General features: G+C 34.4%; 1 protein-coding gene across 1 annotated transcript in view; it reads left to right on the top strand.

The window, feature by feature from the left end:
* Positions 1 to 344: 344 nt before the first annotated feature.
* The window catches only part of LOC140630716 (glutamate decarboxylase 1-like), a 32,821-nt gene continuing 10,975 nt past the window's right edge, over positions 345 to 22,190 (top strand). Inside the window, exons 1-12 of the mRNA XM_072821782.1 lie at positions 345 to 350; positions 3,596 to 3,626; positions 5,351 to 5,416; positions 6,034 to 6,276; positions 8,997 to 9,087; positions 11,973 to 12,085; positions 12,418 to 12,533; positions 14,109 to 14,188; positions 16,644 to 16,698; positions 17,214 to 17,330; positions 18,316 to 18,380; positions 18,483 to 18,561. Of these exons, the coding sequence (XP_072677883.1) occupies positions 345 to 350; positions 3,596 to 3,626; positions 5,351 to 5,416; positions 6,034 to 6,276; positions 8,997 to 9,087; positions 11,973 to 12,085; positions 12,418 to 12,533; positions 14,109 to 14,188; positions 16,644 to 16,698; positions 17,214 to 17,330; positions 18,316 to 18,380; positions 18,483 to 18,561 (1,062 nt within the window). The remainder of the gene's footprint in view (positions 351 to 3,595; positions 3,627 to 5,350; positions 5,417 to 6,033; positions 6,277 to 8,996; positions 9,088 to 11,972; positions 12,086 to 12,417; positions 12,534 to 14,108; positions 14,189 to 16,643; positions 16,699 to 17,213; positions 17,331 to 18,315; positions 18,381 to 18,482; positions 18,562 to 22,190) is intronic.

The following is a 22,190-nucleotide window of genomic DNA, read 5'->3' as shown; positions in this document are numbered from 1 at the left end:
TCATATTCTATAATTGTTAACCTCAAAGATGATAAGCAACTCTTGCTCAGAGTTTTACTAATATATTTATTACATTCAACCACCACCCCTTCACCATTGTTTCTACAACCATAAGGAAACCACAGTCCTATCACTGTGCATCTCAAACCCTTCTCTGGTTTTCTATTGCTCTACAAATAAGCACCAAACACATTAATGTGTCCTTCCCACCTCCCTAGGATTACTTCTCCCCGTTGGTTTCCTGGGATGTCCCATACTCTGGTTTTCTCTTATTTCTTCAATTGGCATCTCAACATCTTGTGTATTTGTTTCATTCTTCCTTGAATATGTTCTCTTCCCTCAACATGCAGGTAAGTGATACTTATCCTTCATTTAAGCTGACATATTGTCCTCTTCAGAAAGGCCTTCCCTGCTAGTCTCCTGTTTCATGTTTGCAGAGCACCTTTTCTGTACCATCCTGTCCCATGTCTCTTCTAGAATCTATGAATATCATCCTTATTATAGATGCAGCACATTTCCCATTATTAAAATGTGACACTGTTTTCTGTCCATTATTCACTTTTCTGCTAAGCCATAACTTCCTTAAGGGCAATATTGAATGTTGACTTCCCCTCCCACATCAAGACAGAGCTTTTTTTCTCTCTTTCTCTCTCTTTTTTTTTTCTTTACTGTAAGCTCTATGCCCAACATGGGGTTTGAACTCACAACCCGGGAATCAAGAGTTGTATGCTCTACTGACTGAGCCAGCCGGGTGCCCCAAGACACAACTTCTAATAAATGCATCGAACTACCAAATAAACTATACAAAAATTGACTGATATTTGATGTGATACTTTAGAGAAAAATAAGGAACACGTCATCTCAGTGATGGAGATGAGAAAATATTTATAGAGCTACTAAGATGTGAGTTGGACCTTCTAAGATAGAATTCAGGATGGGTTAAGAGAGTGGATTCTGGAACCAGAATGGCTAGGGATTGAATCCTGGATCTTCCAGTTAGTAGCTATATGATTCTTGGCAAATAACATGAATCCTTGGTGCTTTAGCTTCTTCATCTGTAAAATAGAGAAAACAAACAGCTGTGTCATAAGCTTTCAGGGAGAATGAAATGAATTAATACAGATTTAGCGTGGAAGAGTGGCACACAGGAAGTACTTGATATATGTGTTAAATGTGACCTTTGGGGTGGGAGAAAGGAGGAAGGAAGGCATTTAAAATAGATGAAATTGGGGATCCCTGGGTGGCTCAGCGGTTTGGTGCCTGCCTTTGGCCCAGGGTTCAGTCCTGGGGTCCCGGGTTGGAGTCCCACGTCGGGCTCCCAGCATGGAGCCTGCTTCTCTCTCTGCCTCTCTTTCTCTCTCTCTCTCTCTCTCTTTCTATCATGAATAAATAAATAAATAAATCTTAAAAAAATAAAATAGATGAAATTTCACAAAATATAATGAGAGGAAGTAATAAAAAGAGTGAATGAACTTACTTTTGAGATGCAGAAAATGTCTGTAAATGAGTGGTAGGTGGTAACACAAGGAAATGGTCAATAAAAGACTTCATCATATAGTTGTTGGGAAGTCAGTGTAAACTTTTGGTCAGAGCAAGTGGCATTCTCAAAATATTTTTTGTTTTTGTCTGTCAGGATTGCTAAGGGGGAAAATAGTGACATAGAGAATTACTTGTTAAGGCATTTAAGAGGCATTTTCTCTTTTGATAACACAAAGCCATGAGTAGGTATTACTAAAATGCCCGCTTTATTGATAGTGGAACGGAAGTAAGGAGAGATGTGAAACAAAAAGACAATGATAATACCAAAATAATAGAACTTCTAAGAGGATTCAAGGTATGAAAAAATATTTAGCACTGTATGCAATACAGCAAGGGTTCAGTAAAAGAAATCCATAGGCGTTAATGTTAGTATTACTATCCATCATAAGAGGGGAGTATTATCCTTTTATCCCCCTTTTTAATCCTATATAATGTAGTAAAATATAAGAAAGCTTTCACATGCTTTGTAGAGACAAATGGTGAGTTTTAATTTCTAATTTATATGTGTTTTACAAATGCATAAAATTAGGGTAAGGTGAAACAACAATATTAATTTCTCCTTGGGCTGAGGAGGGTCAGTTCTGTCCTGAGCATGTCTATAAATACAGATCTAATTGCCCACAGAGAGGACATGAAAGGAAAAAAATGAGTGATAGCTAGAGGGTACTTCACGGCTCCAAATCCATTTCCTCAGAATTGAGATTGTTTGAATCTTTTTGAACAGAGTGCTGGTGGTTATTATGTGTGAGAAAGAAAGGGGCTTCAGGGGGATGAACTTGGCATGTGAGGGATGACTCATGGCACAAGCAGTGGGTGAACGTGGGTGGGCTTATTGACAGATGAGAGGGAGTCTAGTAGACATGGGAAGGGTTCAACTTTACAGAATGAAGATAATAGGACAATCTTCCTTAGTGGATGTCACGACACTATTAGAGTAAAGAAGTTCTGCTGATTGTTGAAAGAAATGGAAAGACAGCTGTGGACTCCTTGGAGTTCATTTATTCTATTTTCCCACTTTTCTGCTACTTCTATCATATCAGTCAATCCCAATGAAAGCAATGAAAGGGGGAAATGATTTTCAAATCATTAAATATATATATTTTTGTTTGTTATGGGCTCTAAGTGAACTCCTTAATGAAGAAGTTGAAGTAACTGTCTCAAATTGGGTTGGAAGTTGTAAATGGCTTTTGGTAAACCACAATGTTTTTTCCATTATTATTAGAATGAATTAAGAGTTACTTAATCTTTTTGTAAATTGCACCCAAATGCCTAGAATAGTGGATAATGTATTCCAGGTGATTTTATGATGTGAATCATCAGTGTTTTCCTGCTCGTTCATTAACATGCTTAAACTTGCTTAATAAAGAAAAATAACGTTGACAGCACATTATTCAATAGCTGTAAATCCCAAGGGATAAGTGGACATTTGATTAATTCTGGAGAAAATGGGTAGTTGGAAATGAGGCTCAGAAGTGATGACCATTATGTATTTTCAAATTATTTAAAATGTTAAGGGTTTTCAATCCAAAGGCAAAAAGTAATAACTGTTACAAAGGTGTGAATTGTATCATTAACCTGCCCCCGTGCATTTTTTTCATATCTACGCTAGAATGTTAAGTACCTAACACTTCACCCTGCAGATAAGAGTTGTAACTGTCAAAAGGGAAGTTGAAACCCATTCGTTTTTCGACATGAAGTCATACTTTTAAAAATCCATAACGTTTAAATACAAATACATTACAATCATCTTTCATTTAATTCTCTAAACAAATAAAAGTATCCCTGCCCTTTTTACAAATAATGGAATTGCTTCAGATTTCTGTGCCACCAATCAAAAGGACTTTGAGAGTCTATGTCATAAGTTACAGCAGCTACACACCTTTCCTGGTCAGGTTCTTTTCCATTACATAAAAGCACACCCTGGCTCTGGGTCTTCTTTTAAAGCAGATACTACTTTTTCACAGAACATGGATGTCAAGGAGTGTGGATACAGCCTGGCAAGTAAGTTGAAATTCTGTGAGAAGAAGTGGGATTTTGAGTATCACTTGTCAAAAAGTACAGAATGTCAAAAAGTCTTATTTTATGTGATTATTAATCACATATATTTATCATATATCACATATTTTGGCAAAAACATATTAATAATCTTTGTCTTATATATTTAAAACAATAATTTTGTTATTAAATATAAATGTAATATAGTTTTAGGTTGTAGGTTCAATGTGTAGTTGAACTGTTAATGGAGGATAATTCTTATGCCAATATATCAAATCTTTTGGTTTTTATATAATTTCTTCATCAACATTTATAATAGTGTTCCATGTGTAGGATTTTTTAAATTTTATTTTTTCTTGTAATTGTTGTGTCCACTAATTATTTAAAACAAGTTTTGCTTCTAAAATTTTAGTTACTTTAGCATTTATTTACATTATTAATTATTCTTCATTGTGTATAGCAGTGAAACTTTAAAAAGCAATTTCCTTTGAGAAAAAAAAAGATGTTTAAAGAATTAAGCTAATATATGTCTATTGGGTCAACATGTAATATGGTAACTTGTTTTTCAGTACACTGCATGCTTTGCAAATTATCTCACATTTCTATAATTTCTGTCTCATATAGTTTTTTTCATGCATCAGGTTTTTATTTATGGAAAAAGCTCTAATATAACATTTTTATCTCTTACATAAACACTTAAAATGCTTAAGCATTGTATCAAAACTAAACCAAATTAACTCTGCTATAATCTAAAAATGCAGTCTGAAATATATAGGGAATGACTTATTTTATTTTAAGAAAAATCCATTAAAACTGGAAGCAATTAATACCACTAACCTCATAAAGTCAAAACAATAAAATTTAGCTAGAAATTATTTTCTGATTACTTCATATTTTATCCCGTCTAGCTATAGGTAAACACCTTGATGTTATGAATTATGTTTATACTTCCTTTTTCCCCCTACATTGCCCAGAACATTAAAAGATACTTAAGAATGACTTATTTGCTGGATTATTTGCTGGATGTTTAGTTTAATATTTTTATTGAAGGGGATCTCATTACTTACTATTTTTAAATGCTGATTTTTAAACTTAATGGTCTTTGGATTCAAACATCCATCTATAAATCCTAGTTCCACCATATAAACTATTTTTATTAATAATAATAGCATCTATTCCATAGCCATGTGTTATGAGGACTGAGTAGAGCAATACATGTGAGATTTTAGAAGAGTGTCTAAGCCATCATATGAGCTCAAAAAGTATTAATTATTACTACTGCTTCTTTAACTTTATTTCTTCATCTGCATACTGGGAAAAATGGGATTATATTGTAGTATTATTGTGAGGATGAAAGTGTGCAAGAAACTTAAGACTCTTAATATGTAGTAGAAATTATTATATATAGTTAAATGTTAATAGCAGGATCTTATTATGAAGTAGGCATTGTTATTTGTATTTGAACATTATAGGTCTTAATTACTGAATTCCCAATCCTGTACACTAAACTGACATGAAACAAACAATCACAAATTGTATCATTTGTTCTCTATATGGTTATAAAAAAGCCTTACATAATTTCAGTAATTTTAATTTTTCTCTCTCGTGTATACCTACCCACCAGAGATAGCATGTGGATGAATACAAATAAGAATTTCAATCATTATGAATTTCTTGAAAGCATCTATTTAATTTCAGATAAAAGCACTAAATACATATTATCAGCATGTTTTAATAATGACAAAATACTGCCTTTTTAACTTAGATAAGGAACAGATGAAAAAAAAATCTGATCATACTTTTCAATCAACTGAGAAAAATGTGACAAAAGATGCTCAGACTGAGAATGTGTTGACTGATTTATCAAATGCTTATGCTTCAGGTATGGATGTTAGTAACAAATGTTATTTGTTTCATTCTTTTTTATAAAACTTTGTCATCTACATATTTATTGAAGAAATTGTAATTTCATTAGGATGATGCTTTAGCATTTGTTTTGTTTTGTTCTGTTTGGTTTTGTTTAAGAGAGAGAGAGAGATAAAGTTTATGGAGGAATAGAGGGAGAGAGAGAAAATCTCAAGCAGTCTCCAGTCCTAGCAGATCAGGAGATCACTTGAGCCAAAATCAAGAAACAGAAACTTAAAACTATCTGAGCCACCCAGGCACCCCTCACTGCTTTAATTTACTTTTAAAAGTACAATTACCAGCTCATTTTTTGACAAGACAGTATAATAAGGTCCAGTTGGGAATCTTAAAGTTTTAATTACTCCAGTGGCATTAAACTAAAATGGCTTTTTTTTTCCTTTGATGAAAATTTTTATACAATGTGACTTTGAATGAAGATTATGAGAAAGATTTGGGAAAATTCTGCTTGTTAATTGACATAACCTTTTAATAACTTTAATTTCCAATGATCAAAACTCTATCCCCATGGTCATTTTCTTTGATACTCTAGTTACTTGACCTGGCTGTTTATCTCTTTTTTTTTTTTCCCTCTAGATTTGTTGCCATCCAAGGACAGTAAAGATTTAACAAAATGTTTTTTGCTACAAGTGGCAAATATCCTTCTTCATTACATCAAAAAAACTTTTGATGTTAAAACTAAAATACTGGACTTTCATCATCCTCATCAACTTCTTGAAGGTTTGGATGGGTTTAACTTAGAACTGTCTGACCACCCTGAATCTTTGGAGCAGTTACTTGTTGACTGCACAGATACCTTAAAATATGGAGTAAAAACAGGTATTCAAATTGATGCATCTGAAATGGAAACTGATTGAATAGTCTTGAGTTTATGTGTATGTTGAAAATGGTCGTTTTACTCATTTTTGTTTAAAACATTTGTCTAGTTTATTTTCAAATTGGTGTTATCACGTATGAATTTTTTATTAATTAACAAAGAGAAGTAAATAAAATAGTTTGGGTTTGGGAGGTTATATCCCAATGGCAACTAATTATAATTTTAACTTACTTATTTCCATTTATCTATTTTATTTGGTCATACTCATTTTTTAAAAATCATTTTATTTATTCATGAGAGACACAGAGAGAGAGGCAGAGACACAGGCAGAGGGAGAAGCAGGCTCCATGCAGGGAGCCCGATGTGGGACTCCGGGACTCCAGGATCAGGCTGTGGGCTGAAGGTGGTGCTAAACTGCTGAGCCACCGGGGCTTCTCCTGATTATCCTTTTACATCAATAAAATATATAGACATAAAATTATATGTATAATTATGTATATGTACATAATTTTAGAAATTGTATTTTCTGATTAATTGTATCATAACTTTATTCTTAACCACTTAAAGCAGTGATACTTCCAGGAGCTAATACTGCTTGAATAGACTCTATCGACCCTTTTCCCAAAATCAAATGTATACTTACATTTGGAACATGTAATGTTCCATATGTAAAACATAATCTTTGGAAAGAGGTATACAAAAAAGAGTTCAAATACAATCTATATCCAGTTTATTATTCATTTCTTATTATGTGATTTGTGAAAATATTTCATGTATATTTTAATAACTGGAAATCATTTGTATATGATGACTTGCCTTGTATTTGATAGACATCCAATAGACCATGTATTTTTGACATCCCAGAAACTTTAAGCGTCACAAATATTTTATCTTCAGATCAAACATCAACAAGCCAACAAACAAAAATGACTTCTATTAAAGAATGCTCATTTTTGCATTAATTTTAATAACAAGAACCAAAAAAAGTATACTCATTTTGATATTTATCTTATATAAACTGGATATCCTTGAGAGGATACTCTGCAATGCTATCATTTAAAGTCCTAAGGAATTTTTCACAGAATTTTAATCATTATAAAAATCATTATTATAATCATTTTAATCATTATAAAAATCATTATAAAAAATTTTAATCATTATAAAATCATGATTTTGTAATCATACTACAAAATAACATGCTCAATATGATATCAATTATATTTAACTATATTTTAAACTCTGAAAGTGTATATATGTACATGCACAAATATAAAACTACCTATTTATAATTAATATTTTCTTAAATTATATCTTCCAAATGTATTTATTATAAATATTTGGATAACTATGTAGATACTTTCTCTACATATATGCATAAAAATTACTGTTCTGTGTATATCATCTTCTATTCAGGCACTTCTGTAACATGTAGTATATTTACAACTAGAAAAATATTGAATAAGACAAAAAGTCTCACAGGATTCCGAAATAGAAGGCATGTTTCAAGACTAAATTCAACCATAGAAAGAGAATGTGAAGTTGAAGTAAGTTTTAGTCGGAAATAAAATAGCAAAAGGAAGTTCTGAAAAACAGCATTGCAATTGGGAAGGACTCTGACAGATGTAAATCAAGTTCTTTATCCTTCCCTTAGTCAGCATTGCAAATGTAGGCCAATCTCTAGGGACCCATTCCCTCCATTTGCATTTCCCAGTACTAAGCACAGAGGGGAAAAAGCAAAGATGCTGAGAAAGCGAAAAGTAAATGATAGAAAGAAGCATTTCTAACAACCCACAACTTCCAGACATGCCATTCCTCCCGATTTAATGAACATTAACTGAGCCCCTACTCATTAAAAACTATGCATGTGCTATGGGAGGAGTGGTGCTGCAAACAGGGGTAAGTGACCAGAGGGAAAAGAGGTTTGCAAAGAATTGTGATGCAAGTCATCATTAGGATAGGTCCTAAAATGGGGCACCTGGGTAGCTCTCGGTGGCTCAGTGATTGAGCTTCTGCGTTTGGCTCAGGTCAGGATCATGGGGTCCTGGGATCAAGTTCCTCATTGGCCTCCCCTTAGGGAGCCATCTTCTCCCTCTGTCCATGTCTCTGCCGCTCTCTGTGTCTCTCATGAATAAATAAATTAAATCTTAAAAAAAAAAGAAATAGGTATTAAAAGAAGTGCGAAGAACAATCTGTTAGGGAGTTAAGGAGAGAACTAATTTCTCAACTCAGTGACTTCTCACAAGCTACTCCTCATAACCATGATGCATCTCCTCTACTCTCTGGCTGGAAGCAAATTTTAGATCTTACCTGAAAGATCACATCCTACAAGAAACCTTCTCTAAAGATTGCTTCTCCTGCTCCCCAGACTGCCTTAGGACTCAGAGGAATGGCCTTACTGACATCCTGATCTTTTCCTTTGTGGTGCTTTTCAGAATTGCAATTGAACACATGTGTGTCATTATTTAATACCTTTTTCTTCCACTGGTCAGTAAGATTCACACAGTAGTGGCTCTGTCTGTCTTGTTTACTACTATGTCCCCAGTGTTGAGCACTGTCCCTCCATACATTAGCTCTCAGTAATGTCTATTGAATGAAAAAATTAGTTTATGTGTGATTGATCCCTGAATACCTGATAACAAAAAAACTGCTAATAAAATTAAACCATGTTTTAGCCCTGTTTTTATTTTGGCTCATTTGCAATTTTGTCTTTTTTTTTTTCTAGGACATCCTTGCTTTTTTAACCAGCTCTCCAGTGGGCTAGATGTGGTTGGACTTGCTGGGGAATGGTTGACCGCCACCGCCAATACCAACATGTGAGTATCTTCCTGGGCCAAGGAGGGTGAGCCTCATAGACACCCGTAAACAAGAGTAGAGATGTAGTTTGGTTTTTTTTGTTGTTTATTTTTATTTTTATTTTTTTAGAGGTGTAGTTTGTATATTTTTGCTTGCTGTATCAAAAAGAAGTAGTCTATACCCTGAGAGAAATGCAAAGAATCTGCTGCATGTTCCCTGGGCGACATGTTTGAGGTTTATCCCTTCTTCTGGACCATCTCTAGAAACTTCCAAGATCAGAATTCCCCAGTCAGTAGTAATAGTTGATTAGTCTGAATTACTAATGTGCAAACTGTGAGTCCAGTTCCAGTGTTGGAATCTTTTAAACACTACTCCATGGAGCCCATTGCACACAATAGCCTGAAACCCACACACAAGTGTATAGGAAGTTGCCTGAATATAAATTAGAACCTAAATCTAATCAGAGGTGAAGAAAGTAAACTTTTAAAGGAAATCTAAATCCAACTCCAATGTGATTCTTTAAAAATTTGACCTTTGCCACAGCAAAACTGTTGTCATACGAAAATTAGATCTACTGCTGCAGTGTTTGGAAGTAAAGTTAATTTGGGGGCACTATTTTTCAAGGTTAAAAGGACAGAGAAAGAAATGATTAGGTGTGAAATTGAGAGGAACAGTCTGTGTCAAATGTTAATATAATTTAACTAGCAATCAAAAGAGAGAGCTGGTAGGAATTTAAACTTTAAAACCAACGACTAAATGTTTATGAGGAGAGACTATTTTGCTGTGTGGAAAAACTAAGGCTTACTTTAACTGTTTAGTTATCATTGGGGTTTTAATGATGCATGGTACGTGGTAGTGATCAGCATTTTGTAGGTACGAAATGCAAACATAAATGGCTTACACAACCCACTATTTTTAATTTTTTTAAAAATTTTATTGCTTGATTATGGCCCTTAAAATAGGCATAGAGCAATGTGTTACTTGAAAAAAAACTTTATCTTTTGAGAGAATATGTTTCTTTGCTATATAAATGGATTACAGAAAACTCAATTTATAAATCTTATTCCATTGTTTAGAATCCCATTGTTATGAGACTTAATCATTCTCTATGTGAGGAAAATACAGATTCTTTGCTTAAGCAGAAATAGAGTGAAAAGAACACATGGGAGATGCAGAGAGAAGGGACTTCAGAGTCTTCTTTACCTTCAGTTTCTTCCTTTTTAATGAAAGGAGATCTCTTACCATAATCTGAGCTAGTGGGAACATGCGGAGTGGAAATAACCGGATTCCAGTTCTAATTCTACAGTGCTGGCAAGTTTAGTAAGTCTCTGTTGTCTGAAAATGATAATACCTACCCCATGGAACTGGGAGAGGATCAGAAAGGTAGTGTAGACCTTGAAACTGGCACAGCATGTGCTGGCAGAAATGAGCCTGATTGAAATATCAGCATATAAGGCTTGCTGCTTACTTTGTTCCTCTTAGAACTAGAATCTTAATTCTTGTATGGAATGGATTTCCTCACTGGATCTCGGTGCGGAGCTCTGGAGCAAGAGGACATATGTTACTACGGTAATAGGCCATGGCATTCTGAAGAACAGGGTTGAGGATAGGTGAAGGGGGTCAGGACAGGGAAGAAGAGCAACATGAGACTAGACCTGGAGACCATTAGGATAAGCAGAAGCAAAGGCTTCATCTTCTGGGATGCTGTGCCCTCCTATAAACAATTGCTTCAAAGGGCAGTCCACTCGTTTCCCACCAGGTCTTTTATGGCCAAAGGACTGCACTATGGGATGTTAACTTCCCCAGGGCTGGGGACTTTTCTGGCACTCCCAGCAGATTCCATGGCTTGTCCTGCCTGGATGCAAAAAGAGACCCCTAGGCTGGAGGTCAGTGCCTGCCTTGTAGGTGGGAGGCGATTCTCTGTTGGGTTGTGGGTATGTCTGAGTGAAAGTGCTCACAGCAATGGCTGGGACTGAATAGTATCCACAGGCTTTAGAGACAGAGCAAGCTGAGAGCATCTAAAGTAGCACACAACTGGTGTCTGATACTGACATCTTTATACGAGAACATGTACAGGGTTCTTTAAAAAGGTTTTTGAGGACAAATAAAAGAATTTCTTGAAAATAACTGAACCAACTCTGATTTCAGAATGTACTGTTAAATACTTCATTGCTTATTGTACCTGGTATGTATAGACAAAGGTGTTTAGCCTTCTTTTTAACCTTAGCTGCTTCATTTTGTGGAAGGGACTCTAATCTCACAGTTTGACTCAAAGGAGAGTCCCCATTGCCATGCTTTCAATTCTTGTTCATGAGTCTCATACGGATCTTGCTTTGTACCATCTACTTGCTTTGAGCTACTACTGGAAAACATAATAGTTTTAAGGTTTTTTTTTTTTGGTTGTTTGCCCAAAGTAGAATCTTTAGGTAGAAAATCTTTATCAATTGATTTTGAGAAAAAGCTTTTTCTACTTATTTCATGTTCTGCGAAACATTGTCTGTAGCTGTATATATGGCAAGTTAGAAAGAGTTCTAGAACTACAGACAATGTTCTGCAGAACATATTTATATATATACACACACACACACATAACTGGGCATTTTCTGGTCATAACAGTATTGTGTATGTACTGAGGGGCTAAGGCTTGCTTTCAGAATTCCTTTCGGTGGGAAAGAAATTCCCAGTTACTGCACAGTACATCGGAGTCCATGATACATGATACTTTCTTTATAGAACGAATATATTCTTAATCTGGAAGGGGTGATTTGGAGCATATAAGTTTTAACTCTTTCTTGTACAATCTTCTATAGAATACAAAAAATGTATAACCTTATCTAGCATATGATTTTATTTATCCTTTTCCAATTTATATGATTCACAGTGGAAATCTATGTATGTAATATAGGTTTACCTACGAAATAGCTCCTGTATTTACTGTCATGGAAACAATTCTTCTTAAGAAAATGTATGAAATCATTGGCTGGGGAGAAACAGAAGCAGATGGAATATTTGCACCTGGTAAGAAAAAGCAAGAAATAATTTCTCTAAACTAAATGCAATATATAGTAGGAGACACTCAAAGCGTGTTTCAACAAATGATATTATTTTTAGGAGATAGATGTTCATAGGCCATTGTGTTAGTTATAAACAAAATTTCTATAAATCTAAAAGTTATGATTCGTGTTGTTTGGTATTTCTCTCAACACTTTCAAGGAAAGACATTTAAAAATAAAAATAAAGTTGGTGATTTGGCACCATTTTAGTTTCAGAAAGCTCTCAAATTGTCATGATTTCAATAAATATTTCTGATTTTTGAAATTAGGTTAACAGTCACTATTTCTCTTGTGTAGGTGGAAGTATATCCAATCTCTATGGTATACTAGTTGCTCGTTATAAACAATATCCAGAGATAAAAAGACAAGGCATGACTGCACTTCCGTGTATTGTGTTATTTGTTTCTGAACAAGTAAGTATCGAGTCTAGAGTTTTCCAACTTTTAAGAACCTTCTAAGATAAACTGTAAGGTAATTGTAAGTCTGAGAACATTAGCTTTACTCTAACAATATATATATATATTCAGTAATCTCTGTGTCTAGGTCTGCATATTGATATAAGAGAAAAAACAACTTTCCAGTCAATATAGGCCCCAGAGATTAGCAATACAGATGATTCAGGATTAAAATTTAATTCCAAAATATGAGAAACTAACAAAAAATGTGATTATAAATATAAAGCCTTATATCTTTACCAAAAATATCATAGTATAAAAATTTTAAACTCTTAATTTAACGATTCTCTTTATCATTGAATGAGGAGAAGAATGTGATTAATATTTTATTTTTCCAGTGAGGATCAAAAGAATCAGTTAAAAAGAAAAGGCTTATTTTTATAGACTATGTTCTGGCCAAATGTTTCTGATATTGAGACTGTATCCACTGATGTCTCCTTTTGTTTTAATGCTCCAACCTTGTGCACAGCATCAATGCTTTTTTAAAAAAAAAATTGATTTGTCCCTATAATAAGTCTGGTCACTCTTTTTCTTTTCTCCTCAGCAACAATTGTAATATTAAAACATTTGTAATGGTAGTACCAGTTTGAAAATTCTACCTTAAATTGCCTGCCAACACCAGGTTTTCTTTGAAATGTCCCTGTGTTGGCAGTATGTTTCCATGACCAAGCTCAAATTAGCATTATATATATGCACATTATCAAGTTGGAGACCACTGCTGCATGTTTAATGTCATTTGCTATAACATTTAACATAACTTAAGATGCTTACTTTGTTAGAAATGTCATTTTTATCTTTTGACATATAATTTTTTTGCATATAATGAGCAAATATGCTGAAATTCTATAATGTAGATAAAAAATCATGTCCTATTTAATTGGTGCATTCTTCATTGAAATGGAGCATAGTTAGGGTTTACATTTCTGCATTTTTTCTTTCATATATCTGATTTTCTCTTGGAAACTAAAAATAACTAGGTCCAAGTTCATATCTTGACCTGGTTAATACCTCCATCTCACTGATATTATTTACACCAGGTAGCATGACACAAGGAAATAGCTATCTAGAAGGCAAGAAATCAAGGTTGGTATCAAAGTCAAAATTAAGAATTGCAGGCATCAGAAGAATCAATTCATTTCTCCAAGCCTCATGGTTTAAAAAAATACATATCTATAATGCAAGAGTTACAGCTATCTGGAACCTGCAAGGATTTTATCACTGGGGAATCTGGTTGCTAGATTTATAAGTGACATAACTTTCTATGTACATGGAGAACTAGGGTATTCAAACTCTTACTGCATGCAAAGAGTTGTGTGACAGTGTCTTCTAAAAGAGGTGTCACAACCTTCTTCATCTGAACAAATGTCATGATGAGGGTCTAGAAATATGCCTTGAGACCCGTACATGTGTATATACATTTATACATGCACAAACCCATTCAAAACTATGTGTATGTGTGTCCAAATGCACTCGTGTAAATGATCATTGATTTCAGAGAATTTAATGCCTTGCCTATTTTCATTTTTGCCCAAGGGTCATTATTCAGTAAAAAAAGCTGCAGCGATACTTGGTATTGGAACTGACAATGTAATTGAGGTAAAATGTGATGAAAGGTATGTTTCTAACACATTCTCAAAAATTGTTATTATCATTATGCTTCATAGATTAAAATCCTTTCCTATTCCAATTTTTAGAGGGAATACTTTCCCCGTTTCAATAAATTTTAGCTGGTGTAATTAAGAAGCGCCAAAGTTTTCCTATTCTACTCTTAAAATTTCTTTGCCAAATCGGACTATCACGTATCTTCCCTATTTTAAATATATTGAATTACATATAATATAAATAAATATAAAAATATAATAATATCAACTGCTTTATCACTCTACAAAGTAAAAATATTTTTCTATTTTCCTTGAATATCATGCTTTAGAAATAAGTAAGATTACAAATATTACATATAGTCAGAAGATCATTTCTATGCATATCAAACTTATTCACACATCAGTTCTGTGCTGTATTCTATAATTTGCTTTCATAAGCTTTTTGGTTTTATTTATTTATTTATTTTTTTAGCTTTTTGGTTTTAGAATATGTTTTAGAAATCTTATCCCATGAATTATAAGACTTTCTTTATTCTTTTTAATTACTTCAGAGTTTTCCTTTTATAAATGTAGCAGAATTTCACAAATCTTATTTTAAAGGACACTTAAGGGTTTCCTCCTAGATGTTAGTATTTAATAGCAGTGATTAAATGCATATAATTGTATAAAAACATTTGAGAGTCTATGTTTGAATATCTCACATGAATTCCTAGAAACTAGATTATTGATTCAAAGAATGTCTGGATTTGCAGTATCATAAAGTTTTTTTATTTGCCTTTCAAACATTTTTAAGTTAATTGATGCTCTTCAATACAATGCTAAACCTGAATATTATCAATACCTTTATAATTGAAAATTCTGATCAGCCAATTGTACATTACCGTGATTTATCTGTTCATGTTCTTTGCCTACTTTTTGTTGGTTGTTTATTATTTGTTATTGGCTTGTAAGACATCTTTATATATTTAGAAATTCTGAAATATAAAATAAATGAATATAAAATATCTTACAAATTTTTATGTTTATTATTCAGTACTTTCTCACAAGTTGTTTGATTTTCTTTATATATTCTGCGTGCATCTCCTGAGAATCATCCCTGTCCAAGATACTTTACATCTTTTTTATTATTATGAATGGGATATTCTATTATTTATTCACAACAATTAGTTTTTAAAAATAGGAACATGACTTAATTTTGTAAGCACCCAGTTGCTAAGCATTCTTATTATTTTCAAAAGCTTTTTAATGCATAAATTTAGGTATTCTAGGTATGCAGTCATAGATACTTCCATTAGGGTCTTTCCCTCTTTTCTTTTTTCTTCCCTTTTTTCCTTTTCTTTTCTTTCTTTCTATCATACGTTTAAATAATAATTTCTTCAGAAGAATACTATAACACTGATGGTAGTGAGCATCCTTATCTTATTCCTGACATTAGTAGGAATGCTTCCAGTGAATCATCTGTAGGCATACTAGGTTGCAATCTGATACCCAGATGGAGTAAAAAAGTGTTGACTTTTTTTTTCTCAGATATTTGCTATGAAGAAATGTGAAGGCCATCTGAAATTTGCCACCCTTTTTCCTCCCTCATCAAGTGGATTCCTGATTTTTATTCCTTGATGTCAGGAGGCTTTTACTTTTTTTGAAAGTTTCTATTTAAATTCTCGTTAGTTAATATACAATATAATATTAGTTTCATGTGTACAACACAGTGATTCAACACTTCCATACATCACCTGGTTCTTATTACAACTAGGGCCGTCCCCATCACCTGTTTCACTCATCCCTCCACCTATCTCCTCTCTGGTGACCATGTTTGTCTCTAAAGTTGGAAGTCTGTTTCATGGTTTGCCTCCTCCCCATTTGTTCATATGTTTTGTCTCCTAAATTCCACATATGAGTGAAATCATACGATATTTGTCTTTCTCTGACTGACTTATTTTGCTTAGCATAATACCCTCTAGCTCTATCCATGTCCTTGCAAATGGCAAGATTTCAGTGTTTTGTTTTGTTTTTTTTTATGGCTGAGTAATAATTCATAGTGTATATATACTACATCTTTCTTTTTTTTTTGTCCTTTCCTAGATCTTGGGCTAGGTTTAAGGTTAGATCTAGGGTTAGGTGAGGGTATCTGCCAGAGAAGAGATTTTTACTTTAAAATGAAGTTTAATAACTTGAGAGATTATCCCTCTGCATCTTTCTTAGAAAAGTAATACAAATTTTAAGATGACTGAATAGCACACTAAGGATTCTTTAATTCAACGTGATATTTACCATTGGTTTTGGGGACCTGAACATTTACCTAATATCTGTTTACTGAACATTACCTAATAACTAAATATTTACCTAAGAAATACATTAGGGAGAAACTAAAAACTATTTTTTTTTTAGTTTTACATATCATCTATTCCTCTCATTGGTAGAATTGGTATGTATATTTTTAAAGTAATTAATTTGTTGTATTTTTAAGGGGAAGGATGATTCCAGCTGAGTTAGAGAAAAATATATTAGAAGCTAAAAGAAAGGTATGTTCTGTAACTCCATACTTAAAATGCAGATTCATTTTTATTTTCTTTACTTATTTTCACTAGTGGGAAACAACTGTTAAGGTAATTTCTAAGAGAAATAAAGTAATCCCTAAATGTGGGAAATTCCTCATAAAATTAAAGTGAAAGAATTAAGTTAATGCTGCAGTATTTCTTTAATAATTTTCTGTCAAATAACAAATGAACACTTATCAGCACATGGATTAAACAAAGGAATTTGGTCATTTCCATTTTTGTGGTATTATTTTGCAAAAATAAATCTGGAGAGAACTATAATAAATGAAACTCAGAGACAGTGATACGAGTTCATCTTATGGTTACACTACTCTCCCCAGTCCTGGAGGTACCTCAGAATATATGAAGTTCTTAGGTATTTAAGGTTCTTATCCAAGTCATGCAGGTTCCTGATGCCCAGAAGTAATGGTGAAGTGACAATAGTCTTCCCATGGGACCTCCTGAGGTTCTACTGACGATTCAGCTTGTGTCATCATCAGGGCCAGACTCCTTTTTGCGTTGTAGCCACAGCTGGCAGCACAGTATTTGGGGCCTTTGACCCTCTCCACGCCATTGCGGATATTTGTGAGACACACAGACTCTGGATGCATGTGGATGTAAGTCACATCCTTTAGTCTAACTCCTAATTTCCCCTTTAAAAAAATGTATCCCATGAACAATCCATAAAATTACTTAATTGGTATTGTAGGCCAGATGAAAGTTTCTCTGGAAACTAATTTTTATAATGAATAGAATTGACTCAATATATTAGCCTGGAAAGAGCTATAAATGTATCAAGGGGTTTAAAATAGTCTAAACCTCTATTCAACTAAGAATTTAGAAAATCGATTTGAAGAAATAGTTATACTCTATTTTAATTAATTAATTGATTGATTTTTATTTATTTGGGAAATGGAATGCATGCACGTGGGGTGGGGGTGGAGAGGGGAGGTCAGGCAGGGGAGGGGCAAGATGGAGAGAGAGAGAATCTCAAGCCCACTCCACACTGAGAGTGGACCCCAACTCAGGGCTCAATCCCATGACCTTGAAATCATGACCTGAGCCAAAATCAAGAGTCGGTGCTTCATGAACTAAGCCACCCAGGTGCCCCTTCAAACTGATTTTAAATCAAAAGATTTAGCCCACTACTCTAATGAAAATTTTAAAATTAATACCTATTAAGGAAATCATAATTTTTGATACTATTAATTTACTACAGTGACCTTGGGCAAAACTTTCTTCAGCTTTGGTAAAAGTTGGATAAATTTAAAGTTATACAATATGGTAGATATGTTAATTTCTCTGTGGTATTGCCAAATCTGATGCCAACTTTTTCATCTGTCCCTGGAAATTATACAGAAGGTGTTTGAATTAATTAGAAACCTAAAACTTTACTGTGTCATGAATAGGCAATAAGAATTCATAGGAAGAAATTTTAAAATGCATTGTTCTTATAAGTAGTATAATGATAGCCAAGTTTATAATTATCTAACACAGCAATTAAAGCTTCATCAATGTTTGAAATAAATTTAACATGGGAAAAAGTCGCCTCTGCTACTTAAAAAGAAAGAATAGAAGAACACGTATCTTTTGTACCTGTAGGCAGCCTGGGGAGGTGGATTGTTGCTGTCCAGAAACTACTCCTCTAAACTCAGTGGCATTGAAAGGTAAGATCTGCACCATTGCTGGTGAAAGCAAAATAACCTGTTTGGGTTTCTATTCTCTTTTATTAGACTGTGAGCACTAATTGGAGCTGTTTTATCATCTAGAGCCAACTCTGTGACCTGGAATCCACATAAACTCATGGGTGTCCCCCTTCAGTGCTCTGCTATCCTGATCCGTGAAAAAGTAAATGATTTCTATTTTTAAGTAGTGCCATGATGGATGTCTTGGTAATGACTAGTTTCATTGTGAATATTTAAAACCAATATAATTATGGCCTCATTGAATTAGCATAGTGCAGCACAGTTTGCCCTATTACACAGAACCTTCTCTCTTGATCTTTAAGTAGCAGCCACTGGGTCATTGAGGTGCCACAAAACCAAATGACTGTAAGCACAAGTGGTAACTCAATGTATGGATAAGACCTGGGATGACACAATGGGCAGTGATGAGATCAATAGAAAACCTGACCGTTCATGCCCCACTCATTAAAAACACCACGAAAAAACAAAATGTCTCTTAGGGATCAAATTTGGTCCACTGACCCATTTGTTATCTCAGAGCGTAGGGCCAAAAATATTGCTCATTTTAAATGTAGATAAGTCTGAGTAACTGCAATATATTTTAAGCATAGAAAGCACAAATTTATGGATTGTATGAAATTATTTTCTTCTTATATGTTTTTGTATTTTATCTCCAACAATAGTAAATGCAACGTTACATAAGGAGATAAGGCCATGGTCTTCTCCAAGGAGAAATATAATGATGAACTTTAGCTTAAGAATTCTTATCTCCATGTTTGTCAGAAATGCAAATGAATTTTATGTAGTATCATTTATAGCTTTGTTTTCCTTCTCTCTTACAAGCAATCCAAAGAGTTTGGATATAAAAATAAAGTGTCTGTGCTCTTACTACAAACTGCTTTAACTGGCACTCTACTTACTCTTTTTTTTTTTTAAATTTACTTTTATTTAAATTCCAGCTAGCTAACATTCAGTGTAATATTAGTTTCAGGTGGATGATGTAGTGATTCAACACTTCCATACCACAACTGGTGCTCATCACAAGTGCATTCCATAATCCCCATCACCTAATTCACTAATCCCCCTACCTTCCACCCTCTGGTAACCATCAGTTTGTTCTCTAGAGTTGAGGGTGTTCTTGATTTCCCTCCCTCTCTCAGGCATAAAAAAAGAATGAAATCTGCCATTTGCAACAACATGGATGAAGCTAGAGGGTATCATGCTAAGCAAAATAAGTCAGAAAAAGATAAATACCATATGATCTCACTCATATGTGGAATTTAGGAAACTCATTTACTCTTGAGTGCTCACTCAGTGACCACTTTATCTCTTTTTAGAGGGCCTTTATTCTCCCTAGCCTAGGCAATTCTCAGCAACACAAGCTGGAACACTTCTTAGCTCTGCTTCAGATTCTATTCTTTGGTCACATGGCAGCCATATTCCTTCAATATCCAATAAAATATTCAATAAAATGGCAGCCACCTTGTGTTTGAAGCCTGCAGGCTAACAGGTCCCCCCTTCCTGTCCACTCCTGCATGTCCAATACCCGGAAACTATAATTTGGCTAACATTTGTTTTCTTTAAGAAGCTTCTGAGTTTGCTCTCTCTTCCTATTGCTAACAGGTCTGTCTTCAACATTCAGATTTCTGATACCTTTATGTTTAGGACTCAAATACAATTTTTTTTTTTTTTTTTGCAGTCTTCCTTGATTTCTTCACCCATAGTGAGTATGTTGAAATAGCACATTTTATTCTATTATCACATATCATGTGTTCCTCCAAGAAGTTTCTGTTTTCTTGTTTTATACTTTTTTTTTGTATAAAAAAGACATATAGATGGTCAATGGTGGTAGAACAGAACCCTCAAACTACTAAGCTTTCACTAATTTGAAGGTCATCTCTGGAAAATAAGCCTGTTTGGGTGTGGCCTTAAATTAAGAGGAACATTTGGTTCTATCTATTAAACCACTTGAGTGTCTAAGGTTGCCCATTAGACCATTTTGACTCATGCCTTAATGAGCAGTATAAACCAAGTATGTTAAGTATTGAATGAATATATTTTATGATGCTAAAAAAACACATTAGGCACTATATATATAGATGTGTGTGTGTGTGTGTGTGTGTGTGTGTGTGTGTATTGCTGCAATTGTACACAAAATACAATTAAAACTAATTTTAGGGATCCCTGGGTGAGGCAGCGGTTTAGTGCCTGCCTTTGGCCCAGGGCGTGATCCTGGAGACCTGGGATCGAATTCCACGTCAGGCTCCCGGTGCATGGAGCCTGCTTCTCCCTCTGCCTATGTCTCTGCCTCTCTCTCTTTCTCTGTGTGACTATCATAAATAAACAAAAATAAAAATAAATAAAATTAATTTTAAATGTCTTTCATTTGATCTTTTAAAGGAAAGGAAATACCATGTGTTTTTGAGGTGAAGTGCTAATCATGTTAATCTCTTTCATCCAGAAGGATTTTTTCATAATGCAAAATTGAAACCCATTCAGTGGCTTCTTGTTGCTTTTAGGATGGGGATTAAAATCCCTGACATCGCCTACAAAGCCTGGGAGGTACAGCCCATACCCTCCTCTGCTCTCCTATTCACCATTTGCTTCCTTTTGCTTTCTTCCCTTGACATCCCTTGACCTGCTCTTATTTCCCAGAAGAAGCAGTGCAGCTCATCCCCTATGACTTTGGCAGGAGTTTCTCCTTCTGCCTATGAGGGTCTGGCTCCACTTTGTCCCCCACACCCTCCCCCAACATCTTTCTAGTTTAGATCCTACTGAACTTGAAAATGACTTTTACCCAGAAGCCTTCCTAGACCTTCAGACTAAGTGAAATCTTTGATCTTAGAGCACAATATTCCAACACTGTGAAACTCCTCCACAGAGTTTATCTTGGGTACAATTTCACACTCATATGCCGTATTTTGTTTAGTGTCTAACCCACCTAACCTCCTGTAACCCAGATTGTAAAGTCAGTAGGGCAGAGCATTTCCACCCTTGCTTGCCACAAATCCACTGCCTGGGCACGATGTGTGACAGATTGTGGGTAAATGTGACTAGCTTAATCATCACATCAGAAGAGTAGATATAACCTATACTAATTATAACTCTGTCTAACATAACAGAAGGGGAATTTAGGGGGTGGCTGGGTGGCTCAGTAGTTGATCCCAGGGTCCTGGGATCGAGTCCTGCATTGGGCTCCCTGCATGGAGCCTGCTTCTCCCTGTGCCTGTGTCTCTGCCTCTCTCTCACTGTGTGTCTCTCATGAATAAATAAATAAAATCTTAAAAAAAAAATAAAGAAGGGGAGTTTGGAGTAAACTAAAGAGAAAATATTTACACGTAGAAATAGGATTCCTAAGATATAGATACATAAAGTACTCATTTCAATGTATCATTTCTATTCCTTTCTCCCTAAATACTTCAATTCTTACCACCACATTGCACTTTTAAGCCTAGATCTACAAGCCTTTCTTAAAAAAAAAAAAAAAAAGAGTGTGATTTTTTTTTTCCCTTGAAATGGGGTTTCCACAAACTCCAGGCCAAACTGCCCCTCTGTCGGATCCCAGATTCGTCACTGGTTGGTTGTGTGCCCTTGAAAATTGCTCAGTATGTTAAAGTATCCATTTCCTCAATTTACAAACATGATACAACAATAGTACCTATGCTATGAGTTTTCTGTGAGGCTCAAATGATATACTACTTGTGAAGGGGCCAGTTGATAAAAAATACATAGTAAACATATAGTTATTTGCTTCTTGTGCAACAGTTATGCTTGGTGTGTATTTAAACGGTA

The sequence above is a fragment of the Canis lupus genome, chromosome 1, assembly GCF_048164855.1.
Source record: "Canis lupus baileyi chromosome 1, mCanLup2.hap1, whole genome shotgun sequence".
Classification (NCBI taxonomy): domain Eukaryota; kingdom Metazoa; phylum Chordata; class Mammalia; order Carnivora; family Canidae; genus Canis; species Canis lupus.
The sequence above is the reverse complement of the archived record's forward strand: the minus strand, read 5'-3'. Positions and strand labels throughout refer to the sequence as shown.